General features: G+C 41.9%; 2 protein-coding genes across 2 annotated transcripts in view; both read left to right on the top strand.

Annotated features, from left to right (window-relative positions):
• Positions 1–1,706: 1,706 nt before the first annotated feature.
• enox1 (ecto-NOX disulfide-thiol exchanger 1) overlaps positions 1,707–13,431 on the top strand; it is a 304,893-nt gene continuing 293,168 nt past the window's right edge. The window contains exon 1 of the mRNA XM_082508523.1: positions 1,707–2,249. The gene's annotated coding sequence lies outside the window, so the exon portion shown is untranslated. The remainder of the gene's footprint in view (positions 2,250–13,431) is intronic.
• LOC309691199 (olfactory receptor 4B13-like) lies at positions 7,816–9,819 on the top strand (the record flags this gene model as incomplete). Its single annotated transcript, XM_082508794.1, is given in 3 exon segments — positions 7,816–8,202; positions 8,205–8,211; positions 9,293–9,819. Coding segments are annotated over 3 exon segments (921 nt in total).

The following is a 13,431-nucleotide window of genomic DNA, read 5'->3' as shown; positions in this document are numbered from 1 at the left end:
CTAGGTCAGCTGCCCAGCTGCCACCTTCAGCTCAGTCGGCTGCCCAGCTGCCACCTTCAGCTCAGTCGGCTGCCCAGCTGCCACCTTCAGCTCAGTCGGCTGCCCAGCTGCCACCTTCAGCTCAGTCGGCTGCCCAGCTGCCACCTTCAGCTCAGTCGGCTGCCCAGCTGCCACCTTCAGCTCAGTCGGCTGCCCAGCTGCCACCTTCAGCTCAATTTCAGTCGCCCTCTGCTCAGTCTTCAGCCCCGCTACCCATAGCTCAGTCATTAACACAACCACACAAACTTTGTTACAGTCCATAGCCCAGTCAGAAGCTCAGTTGGTAGAGGAATCATTAACTTTGTCATGAGTTCAGGCTCCAGTGCTTTCACCCATTCAGTCAGCCACTCATCTTCACCCTCAGCCAGGGGTCCCAATTGCCTCTGGCCCTGCATCTGCTCCAGCTGGAGGGCCCGAGGGGCCCGTCCAGCCTCATGCCTCGTCAGCTGGAGGGCCCGAGGGGCCCGTCCAGCCTCATGCCTCGTCAGCTGGAGGGCCCGAGAAGCCCGTCCAGCACCACGCCTCATCAGCTGGGGGTTTGGGAGAACCCAGCCAGCACATCCTCATGTCTGCTGACGGTCCGGGGAAGTCCGTTCAGCCACCGCCTGCTGTATCATCCCCTGCGACTTCCACACCGTCGCCTGCAGCATCATCATCATCAGCTACTTCCACACCGTCACCTGCAGCATCATCATCAGCTACTTCCACATCGTCACCTGCAGCATCCCCGCCTGCAACCTGCACACCGTCACTTGCAGCGTCAGGTTCCGCAGCCGCCACGCTGCCGTCAGGTTCCGCAGCCGCCACGCTGCCGTCCGGTCGAGCCTGTGTGGCTTCATCCTCGCCTGGTCCCGCCTCGTCGGCGTCATCCACTTCGGCGTCATCCACATCGGCGTCCTCCACGTCGGTGTCACGTCGGCTTCATCCACGTCTGGTTCTGCGATTGCTACACCATCATCAGATCCAGCTTGGCTTGTACCACCTCGCCTTTGCCCGCCACCTTCCAGGCCTCTAGTTGGGTGTCGAGGGTGGCCTCCAGACCTGCTCTCTCGCCGCCACTGCCTTCCGCGTGGCCGGCCTCCGGACCTGTTTGGTCGCAGCCACGGCGACCAAACAGGTCGTAATTTGGTCGTAATTTGCTTTGCCTGCGTCGCTGCCGCTGCTGCTGTCCGCGCGGCCGGCCCCCTGAACTGTTTTTGGCCCCATTTTGTCTACCTTCGGGTCGACCCCGAGTTTGGTGTTGAACTGTTTTCTAGTCTATGGACTGATCTGGACTCATGCTCCTTGTTTTCTGTTTCGTTTCTCAGTACACTGAGTATATTCAGCCTTTACAGCAAAGCTGAGTTATGCACCCCCTTTTTTTCAACTTATTAAATTACAGCTACACACCAAGACTGCTGTCTGCCACATCCTGCAGTCAAGGGATCTCCATGAAGTCATTATGCACAGTTTGTTGCACAGTAGCGGTTTTTGATAGAACTGCTACTAAACAACATAGAACTGCTAATTTCCTTTGTAATCTAAGTTTGTTAATCTAAGTTTAAAGATCTGACTTCTCTTTAGTGCAGTTGTTTGTTTTTACAGGTGATAGACATTACACCTGTTGTTTTTATTATTAGCATTATTGTTTATATAAGTATTACACTATAATCAGTGTTGGGGAGTAACGGAATACATGTACCGCCGTTACGTATTTAAAATACAAAATATGAGTAACTGTATTCCGTTACAGTTACCGTTTAAAAAGGTGGTATTCAGAATACAGTTACTTTGTTGAAATAAATGGATTACACGGCGGTACTTTCCTGTTTCATTTTGTCGCGGGTCAGGACTGTTTGGGTTTTGTTTGACAGCTACGTTCTGTTGTTCCAGGCGGCAGCATTACGTTTGCCATGGTTACAGGGCGACGCTCTCTCTCTCTGCGACTGTGTGTTTCCTGGGTGAGAGAGCGCCTTTTCGTCGTTGTTGTTGTGCTAAGCTAACAGGCAGAATGCTACAAGCATAGCTCTAAAGAATGTAGCATCATGGGCAGTGTAGTCCGTGCTGCAGGGAGAATGGACTGCCATACACGTTATGTGTCTGTGAGCGCGAGGAGGGAGAAAAAGGGGAGTGGAAAGGTATGAGTTGTCATCGAGGAAAAACGGGAGCTGGAAGCATGTAAATATAATAATAACCACTGCAGCCAAGAAGAGTGCCTGACGAGCCCAGTTGTAAGTAAGCTATTAAGACTCGTCTGTACACCGTATTCGTGTTTTCCTCCGAAAACAATAAGTTCCGTTGGAGCAGCCTTTCAACGCCTCTCTCTGTCTCTCGCAAGAAAAGTTGACCCAGACAACAAAGTAAAGCTATTTTTCGGCTACGAGCCGACAGGGACCCCGCCGTATTAGTCAGAGGTCCCTTTACTACAGTTCGGAGTCGCGGACCTTGAGTAATAGTAATAAATCACACAGCAATAGTACATTCACGTTGTTGTAAAAAGCATGATAATATATTAAGTAATCCAAAGTATTCAGAATACGTTACTGTCATTGAGTAACGTAACTGAATACGTTACAGAATACATTTTAGGGCATGTATTCTGTATTCTGTAATGGAATACATTTTAAAAGTAACCTTCCCAACACTGACTATAATATTATACTGTAAAGTACTGATGTACATTTATTAATTTGCATTGCATTTATATACGTCTGTATTATTTTATATACTTGTGTGTCTACTGTATACTGTACAAATAGACTATGATAGTTAGTATATCAATAGTATATAATACTTAAACTGATTAACCTACTTATCCTGCTTGCTGAACACATGATGTAAATGATGCAATGGCTTTGCCCTTTTCACCACAACTGCATTTTCCTAGCAGCTGTGATCATATTTAGTTTCTGATTTTGTTCTGTTTCAGTAACTTTCTAGATACACTGATGGTATCTAAAATATGATATGATATATGATTAGAATATACTATAAGCAGACACTGTCAGGCGTTGTGTGGAGGCGAGGAAGAAGGAACCCAAACGCAGGACTCACAGGTAGGTGAAGACTGGTGAAGGTTTATTATAAGGAGTGGATGAACAGAACAGAGGTAGAAAAGGGCTGGCTGGCTGGCTGGCTGGCTGGACGACTGACTGAAGGACTGACTGAATGGCTGGCTGAACGCAGGCGGAAACGACAACATAACATCAATGACACGACCAGGGCTGAAGGGAAGAGGGGGCTTAAATACACAACTAACAATGACAACGATTGGAGACAGGTGAGTGAACAGCTGAACCTAATGAACTAATGATAAATGGGAAGAGGACTGAACATAATGCACACAGACCAAGGCTAACACAATAAAACAGGAAGTGGAGCAGGCAGTAGATAAACAGTGAACGTGAACTGAAAATACTGGGTCAACGACCCAGAAACCCTGACACTATCTCTGTTTAATGTAATGATTTTATGGGTTATTGACTTTAATTTTTGATGCGCCCTGTGTATTCCTTCATGGCATCAATTTGGCACTGACCATTTTAATGTCTGTCACTATACCATTAAAGACTGTCACGGTTCTGGGTCCGTTGGACCCAGTATTTTGAGTTTATTATATTTCGGTTTAATTCTGCTTCATGGATTGTTTTCTTATTCTCGTAGTGATGATGATTATTATTTCTTGTTTCTGTTTATCCGTGCTTAAGGATTTGTTCTCAGTTATATCTCACGTTTAGTTCAGTTCAGGTTCCATGTGTCATTCTCTGTCTGTCTCTCAATGTAAAGTCTGCATGCATGTTTAGTAATTCATGTTTCCTGTTTTATTGTGAAAGTCTTTGTCTTATGTTAGTGTGTGCAGCTTGTTTCCCCCGTCTCGTTAACCCTGATCTCTCCGAGCTGTGTCTCCTTCCTGTTGCCCATTCGCTGATTACCACCCTGTGTATATTAGCCCTGTGTTTTCCTGTGCTCAGTGTCGCGTCGTACCCGCAGACCCTGCCTGTGTGTTCCTGCTTGGTTTCATGGTTTGGTTTCTGTTTTTGTTTCATGCCAGCAATAAAAGCTGTGGTTTTAGTTACATTTCGTCTCGGAGTCCTGCATTTGGATCCACATTTCCACCTGCCCACACACAGAGCCCTGACAAAGACATAAAGTAATGTTGTTGCAAAATGAACATATGCCATTTCTAATAAATAATTAATAAATCTGTGACCTCAAAAATAGTTCAGAGGTATTTGAGGTCACCTAATCAATAGAAAAAAAAATTTCTTTGTGTTAAAGTTAAATCAATAAGCCCAACATGGTTTGAAAGTTTTTAGAACTTTGCTTTTGCAGTATAATTATATTTTCAACTAACTGATATTTTCAGTGTTCATATTTCAATGTACACAGGAGTGTAAATGAGCATGAGCAATCCAGATCAACATCCTGTACCGTAACAAGCAATTAAATCTGATCATCCAAAATATTGTTATGGCCTTAGCTGTTTTAGCCTTGCATTGTTTCCAGCTAACAGTATGGAGTTTATTATTTGCTCAGTAATAAGAAAATTATAATACTGAAAGAAATGCTTACACCTTCAACACATCCTTTGTTCCTTTTCATTCCTCTGATGTGTTCAGAGTGCTAAGTAAACAAATAGTTCTGCACATAACGGGTCTGATAACTAAATATAGATGCTGTATTTCCCAAAGAGGAAAAAAAATTTAATTTGCCATAACATTACAAAAAATGAAAGAAAGCTGGGACAAGAGATGAAGATGACAGATTATTATCAAAGGAATCAGATATGTGATCTGTTATATTTTAATATAAAACACCCAGCACGCCCCTGCGGGCGGTTTATCCTTCAAGCTCGGATCCTCTACCAGAGGCCTGGGAGCTTGAGGGTCCAAAGGCGTGTAGTCTAACCACTACGCTATCCAGCTGCTCTATATATATATATATATATATATATATATATATATATAGATAGATAGATAGATAGATAGATAGATAGATAGATATCTGCAAAGACTCTGTGGGCATTCCAGAGTGTTCTGGCATACACACACATCCTAAGGTCATGAGAGAGGTCGTACCTTCTCTTTCTGATATATGGTATGGGAGGACACTTACTCTGTATCTGTTTGAGTATAAGAGCCCTTTGTTTAGATGGACCGCTGGACACCTGGCACCAGCTTTAGGGAGTCGTTCACAGGGTCATATTTTGACACACACACACACACACCAGCACATACAGACAGGTACTCCTTGTTCACATGTATGCCTGTGTAAAATGTCATATGTTAATGAAACTATGCATATTCATGTAACCACAATAAAGAGCAGTGCTGGGGGGGAGCTGACTGAGAGTGACTGGGGTTTGAGCGGCAGGAACAGCGTTCGTCTCAGTCATCTCCCTTGTGTACGAGATCACACAAAGAGGTGTCTGGTGTGTTGTTTTTGCCATTGTAGTGGATTGTCTCAGCTGTTCCAGCAATAGGTTTGTGCCTAGACGAACCTATCACCCTGTGTGTCATGGTGCTGGGTCGGTTACTCAGTGTTTTGAGTTTTGTTCTGATTTGATGTTTGATTTCTTCATTGTTATCTCTATTAGTGTTTAGGCTTCATTCTCAGGGTTTCTAGGTCTTAGATTTTCTTCCTGTGCCTCCTCTGTTTAGTGTCTAGTTATCCCTGTCCATGTGTTCTCTCTGTGCTCTGTTTCGTGTCCCTGAGTATGTCTCTGAGTTCAGTCTATGGATTTCCTGTTTTACTTCAAAGGTCTATGTCTCTTGTCTCGTCATGTTAAATAGGATCAGCTGTGCCTCTCTCCTGTTTGCCATTCCTTGTTTCCCTCCGTGTGTGTATATATAGTGTGTGTTTGCCTTTGCTCGTTGTCCGTCCGTCTGTGTTACTTGGTGTATCGCCGCATCTCTCTGCTCTACATTCTCCGTGTCATCTCTCCTCATCATCCTGCATTTTTATGGTTTTAGGTTAGTTCATTGGTTTTCCCCAGTCTAGGTTTTGGTAGCTCCCCGTCCCGCATTTCCTGTTCTTGCCACTTTGTCACTCCTGTAAATAAACGCTCATGCACATCACAGCCTTTGCCTGCATTTTGGGTCCTTTATTCACAAACACCACACAGCTTGCCCCACAAACCATGACACTGTGGAAAAAAAGGAAGGGACAGGTTCACCCTCCCTGATGCAGAATTACTGGAAGCTGACCCTTAAGCTTGTGGAGGGAACATGCATCCCCATGGCTATCTGCATGGATGTCACGATTTCACCCCATGGCCAAGAGGGATATTTCCCTGCACTTTTACATTGCCACTGACAGTGACACTGTGATTTTTTTTTCCATTGTTTTAGTGTGATAACAAAAGTTCTTAAGTACAGAGCTTTGTAAGCTTTTGCCTATTAGAACAGTTCTTAAAGCACAATATGAATTTTTTAAAAAGTCTCTGCAATTGAGCACTATAGGCACCTGGAGACATTCAGACCTTCTAAATGCATCTGTTTTGAGGTTGTAGACTGTGGACTGGCAGAACTGTTACTCCTGTACAGGAAGTCTTGATTGACACATTTCAAAAAGGTCCATGAGTATTATGCAGAAGGCAAAGCAGAGCTCGAATTTAAAATTGACCGCAGCAAAAATGTGCAGAGAGGTTGATATCTCCAAAAGTTGATTCTGTTCATCTGGACATAGCGTTTTCTGGGAGAAACATTTTGTCACTCATCCAAGTGACTTCTTCAGTCTCAGAAGTCTGAGACTGAGACTGAAGAAGTCACTTGGATGAGTGACGAAACGTTTCTCCCAGAAAACGCTATGTCCAGATGAACAGAATCAACTTTTGGAGATTTATTTTCCTGGATGATTGAGAATGCATCAAGAAGAGAGGTTGATACCTCTCCGTTTCTGCTGAAATTTCCGACTGTGAACTCTTCAAGCCAATCTTCTGTACTGCTCATCTTGCAGGATACAAAGGGATGAGCAACTTATCTGTCCACACAAAAATGCTACCCCCCCACTCCCATTCTCCGTTTGGCATCCAATCACCCGATGTCCAACCACACCCGATCCTCTCTCTCTGTCTCTCTGTGACCTTACACATCAACATGAACATAATTCAAACTATAAAATCACATATCAATATATTTTCCTTTATGTTGCATTCACTTTATGCAATTATACATCAACAGGATTTATCATCAGCTCAGTCACATGAATGTCATGATTCTTTATGATTCAAATATGTTCTTTTTAACTCAATTACACAGGAGTACATTTTTGTGACATTTCCTTTTCATGTCTTTGTGTTTGTCAGTCACAACTTATTTAATAAAATCATGCACGTCAAACACACAGATGCCATTGACACATCATAGTCATAACAATGCCCTGGAAGGTGAGTGAGACAAAAGGCTGCATGTTAAGTCATTTTACCCTCTTTCACATGTAATGAGAGATAAACCAGGAGGCACTTCAATTTTTTTTCAAACATCCTGCCTCACTTGACAACACCAAATATTTGTTACAATTTTAGCCCGACTGCTGTTTTAGACCCACCGAAACATTCATAATTGCTCCTACCTGTCAGCAATTATCGTAAAAGTCTTTTAGCCACCAGTTTCGTAATGTTGATGAAATCTTTTATGACAAGGTTAATGAGATCCATGGAGGGTGCCTGTGTTGGATAAAACCATGCCACTAGCACTGAATGATTGACTTTCTGAATTCTAAGGACAGTTACACAGTTTGCATTTCAGTGCACAGTGTAGGAAGCTGAGTAGTTATAGCTATTCTTTAACCATTTTAATGAATGCTGATTTAAATACGACATATGTAACACTTGGTGGGCATGTGGAAATTCACAGATACAGATATCTTTATTTTGTGATCATGCTTACAGCTTATATTCTGTTAATATGCTTTAATGTTTCTATCATATGTCTTATTGTTATACACAAAAATCTTCATGAGCCAATGTATATTTTTATTGCAGCTTTGTTATTGAACTCTATTCTTTTCAGCAGTAATATCCACCCAAAGCTCTTGGTTGACTTCTTATCTGAGAAACAGATCGTATCTTACCAAGCTTGTCTTTTTCAGGTTTTTATGTTTTACTTTTTAAGCTCTTCAGAGTTCTTACTATTGTCAGCTATGGCCTATGACAGATATGTGTCTATTTGTAAACCCCTGCAATAGGGATGGGTATTGATAAGATTTTAACGATTCCGATTCCATTTTCGATTCTGTTTAACGATTCGATTCCTTATCGATTCTCTTATCGATTCTTTTTTTTTTAAAAGGAGAACACTAAAGTCGATTAGCTTAGAACTGTGTTTTATATCTTCTCTTTGAACAAGATAGAAATTTAGGGGTAACATGGCCTTACAAACCCAACAGTGAGATCTTAAGAGATTCACAGCCTACGGCTCTTCAATGGGGTGTCACAGGGTCCCCAGGAAAAAAAATGTATATGTAAAATAATAAAATAACTATTCTCCTGTAGCAATAACAAAGTTTAACATAAATTATTCTGTAGCAATTACACAAGAATATCCAGTAATGTCCCTGCCTACAATTAAACACATTCACTTACCAAAGAGAAATCGGGGGCATCTGCTGTGGCAAATGGGTGCAAGCCTTTGACCACAAACTTAGACACTGCTGGGTGACATTCGTCTATCCTGGCCTGAAAGGAGACGCTACCGGTAGACTGCAGCGAGAACTGCCAGCATCTGAGCCAGCCAGACTCTGTCTCTCTCATCATGGTTATCTAAATGCAACACACAGTAATAGCAGGTTTTGTAATAAGGTAAATCGCGCTAACATAATATGCAATGCTAATTGATTAGTTACCTGCAGTATTAACGGGAGAGGACGTGGAAACGCTACCGCTGCTGCTGGGTTGAGCTTCGCTAGTCCGGAGCGGATCAAAAACACGACATTCGTTGAAAGCAATCGCGTGTTTTTTGAGCAAATGCTTTTGCATATTCGTAGTGTTTCCTCCCTTTGATGAAATCTCTACTTTGCAAGTATTGCACGTTGCCCTGTTGTCATCCTTTCTCATAAAGTGTAACCAAACTTTTGAGCGTTTGTGCCGCTCAGGCGCCGTGTTTCCTACTGGGTAAAAGACGCTACTCAACGTGATGACGTCATTCGGGGCGACTGGAATCGATAAGGGAATCGTTTTTAAAAGTGGCAAACGATTCCAAGGAATTGAAACAGTGGGAACCGGTTCTCAACAAGAACCGGTTTTCGATACCCATCCCTACCCTGCAATATCCAGCCATCATGAGAACAACTACTGTCAGTTTACTGCTGTGTTTTGCATGGCTGGTACCTGCTTGTTATATTGTAGTGCCAGTTGCACTAAATATTAATAGCAAACTGTGTAGCTTTACTTTGAAAGGAATTTTTTGTAATAATTCACTTAACAAGCTTTTCTGTGTGACTTCAAATGAATTATCAATATACGGTGTAATTGTTCTGTTGAATCTCGGACTTTTCCCCATGCTTTTTATACTTTTCACATACACAAAGATAATCATAATTGCTTTTCAGAGTTGTGGAGATATCAGAAGAAAAGCTGTTCAGACCTGTTTACCTCATCTGCTAGTTTTGATTAACTATTCTGTTTTGATTACCTATGATGTTGTCATTGTTAAACTGGAATCAGATTTTCCCAAAACTGCACGTTTCGTAATGACACTCCAAATAATAACTTATAATCCTCTCTGCAATCCAATCATATATGGACTGAAAATGAAAGAAATTTCTAATCACCTTAAAAGGTTGCTTAGACACATGAAATAATGTAGTGTCATTGTACATTTATTTACTAATTTATTAGTAATTTATTTATTGTGCAACACACTGGTAAAAGAAGTAGGTTTATGGTGCATTATAAGCAGTGTTGGGACTAACGCGTTATTAAGTAACGCGTTACAGTAACTACGTTATTATTGCGGTAACGAGCACGGTAACTAGTTATTATGCCAAAATCAGGAACGCGTTACTCGTTACTGGGATTTAGATAGGGTCGTTACTCGTTACTTCGTGTGTTGCGTTTAACTTACCTCGGAAATCGGAACACGAACCTGGGAATAATGTCACACTCGAGTAAACGGTGTTCTGGTTAGCCTCGTTGGAGAAGTCTGGATTCCAATATGGCGACGCCCTCGAAAACGCTTGTTTTGCTAGCTCTCTACAAAAACAAATTACTACTACACATATGCAGCTCATCTGCAGTCCCGAATTTCTGAGTCCCGAGTACAAAGGAAAGCACCACGACTGCAGTTTCCGTGCTGGACGTAAAAAGGGCACGTGACACTGTGACGTAAGCTACAATCATGGTGGCAGTCGAAGATGGTCCAGGCATGTGTTTTCTCTCCTGGAAATATTCACATTATTTCTCCTTTGTGTTGGAAAAAGACAGGAATATTGTCGTGAACTGTACTCTCTGTGGAGGTTCTAAAACTCTTTCGACATCAAAGACTAGCAATTCTAATCTGATGAAACATCTTCAGAAACAGCATGCATCTACCAACTTAGTTGAAAAAGAACCTGAAGGCAACGTCGGTGACTCTAGCTCCGTTGATGCTATTCCAGCAAAACAACGAAAGCTTGATTTCGGACAGCCTGCTGCACAGTCCATCACCCAGCCCCAGCTACACAGGCTGATTGCCAGGTATGTTGTGGAAGACATGAAACCCATCTCAACGGTTGAGTCCCATGCTTTCAGACAACTGATTAGTCATATACCTGTGCGAGGGAGAGCTGGGAAGGCACCATCCAGAAAGACATTTTCCAGTTTCCTAGACCAAGAATATGCCAACATGGAGTCAGAGCTCAAAAATACACTTGACATGGTAGAATACATCTCCACAACAGCAGACATTTGGACTGTGCATAATAAAAGTTTTCTTGGTGTGACCGCGCATTGGATAAATGCACAAAACATGAAACGTGAGAAAGCAGCGCTGGCATGCAGGCGATTTATGGGTCGACATACGTATGACAGTATTGCATCTGAGCTGGACAACATTAACTCATCTCATGTCCTATCGTTTAAAATCACATCAACTGTAACGGATAATGGCTCCAATTTTGTCAAGGCTTTTAAAGTGTACCGGCCAGCACCTGAGTCAGATGACTCTGAATCTGAGGAGGATGAGGTGACTTTTGTTTCAATTGGGGATGTGCTGCAGAATGCTGCTGATGATGCTGATGATGCAATTTCTTTACCGCCACATCAGAGATGTGCATCGCACACAATGAATCTTATCTCTTGCACTGATGTGGAGAAGTGGCTATTGTCTGAAGCTGCAACAAAAACCATCTACAGAAGTGCCACCACAAAATGTGCAGGGCTGTGGAACAAGGCCAGTCGTTCCACAGTGGCTGCTGAGATTGTGGACGACATTATTGCAAAGAAGCTACTAGTACCTTGCACAACAAGGTGGAACTCGTTCTATTATGCTCTGGAGAGAATTTCAAAGATACCTGTGGTGGAGCTGAACACAATCTCATCCACATTACAGTTGAAATGTTTCAATGAGAGGGAGCATCAGTGTATCAGAGAGTACTGTGCAGTCATGAAACCACTTACTGTGGCACTGGACATTCTTCAAGGAGAAGACCATTGTTTTTATGGCACACTCCTACCCACACTGGAATCGCTAATGACCAAGACTCTGGCTATAAAAAATGGTCTGCAAATTCTTGTTGGGCTACCAGATACAGTTGTCCAGGTAAGAGATGATATTTTCATTTGTGTTTATCTTTAATGAAATGTTTTACTCAATTGCTTTTTATATTGTGCTGTGCTGTTCACATGCAAGTGAATGCTGTTACAGTTACAGATACTTAACCCCAATAAATAAATAAAATAAATACAACGTAGTAAAATACACACTATTTACAAATTAAAATACATTCTATATAAAACTACAGCATGCTGTTAATATTTAATTAATTTAATGTTGAAACAATGCATACTTTCTCATGCAAAAATGTTTTTTGCACTTTTACTGTGTCGTTATTACAGGCAGTCAAAACAAGGTTTGCACATGTCCTTGGAAGTGAAGATGCTTTGCTGGCTGCTGTGACACTACCAAAATTTAAGCTTCGTTGGCTACATGACCAGGCGCGGAAGGACCTCGCAAAGGCACGTCTGCTGGTAGAGTGTCGAAAACTTCTCCCTGAGCAAGATCAGCTACAACCAGGTACCAGCGCCACCAACACAACACAGCACGCGGGTTCTAGCAAAGAGGATGAGTTCTTCTCCTTTGAAGAGAATGAGGACATATATGCCACTGCTGAAGGTGAGGTAGCCGAGTACCTCAAATCAGGAGCAACAGGGTTAGACTCTCTGAATCATTTCCCAATGATAAAGAAACTCTCTCTTAAACTTAATGCAGCTACTCCTTCAAGTGCCCCAGTTGAAAGGCTTTTCAGCCTGGGAAACCTGATTCTCACTCCAAAGAGGAACAAGTTGTCTGTTTGAGAAGCTTCTCCTCTTGAGGTACAATCGTTGGTTTGATGGAAACCAAAGTTGAGTAGTGCTCATATGATGATGATGTGTTGCCTTCAGTGGTGATCTACAAGGTAAAGTATGGTTATTTCCAAGTGAAACTTGGGCTTCTGAAGCACTTAAAATACCATTATATTTTATTTATCTACATGGCCTGTATGGAGGCAATATTATTTTGGTTTGACTGTTTATGAAGCTGAAAATAGTTATTATTTATTTTATTTCTGTTTGTGGGGCTGAACATACTTGTAATTAATTTTATTTCTCTTCTCTTTCTCTGAAAATACTTTTATTACTGAACATGAGGTCTCCAGTTGGTGGAATTCAGCAGTTAAGTTTACAAAGTTAAGTTCAGTTAACTTTACAAAGAATGGACAAACCTCACCGTGTTTATGTTAAATCATTTTTTGCACTACATGTTTTTGCACTTTGATACCTACTTTGATACCTACAGGTCCTAAATTGTCTGAGGTACAGTTTAATGTTGGCACTGCTAAAAGCATACTTTCTGTCCATTTAAATGGCAAAAATAAATATCTTTCAAAAGTTTCAACACACTGTATGTTGTGTTTTGTGATCCACTGCTTCTTCCTAGTGATACTACGTACAATGATTAGACACTGCTGTAACAACCCGAGAATGATGAGTTTGCATTTGTAGAGGGTTGAAACATTAGAAATAGATTAAAACACACAGATAAAAAAAGTGACACATAAAACAAACTTTGTTAATTTCTAATTTAGTTTCATTCATTTCATCATTGACTTGCACTCACACTACTACACTGCCATTTTAACTATTTTAGGTTCAGGCCATTAGGTGGCACAGTGTACTTGTGGCTGGATAGTGCTAACATGTAAGCAAGCTAGAAGACTGGCATCCTTGCTGGGTAT

This window comes from Aulonocara stuartgranti (assembly GCF_965226115.1).
Source record: "Aulonocara stuartgranti genome assembly, chromosome: 16".
NCBI classification, from domain to species: Eukaryota; Metazoa; Chordata; class Actinopteri; order Cichliformes; family Cichlidae; genus Aulonocara; species Aulonocara stuartgranti.
The sequence above is the reverse complement of the archived record's forward strand: the minus strand, read 5'-3'. Positions and strand labels throughout refer to the sequence as shown.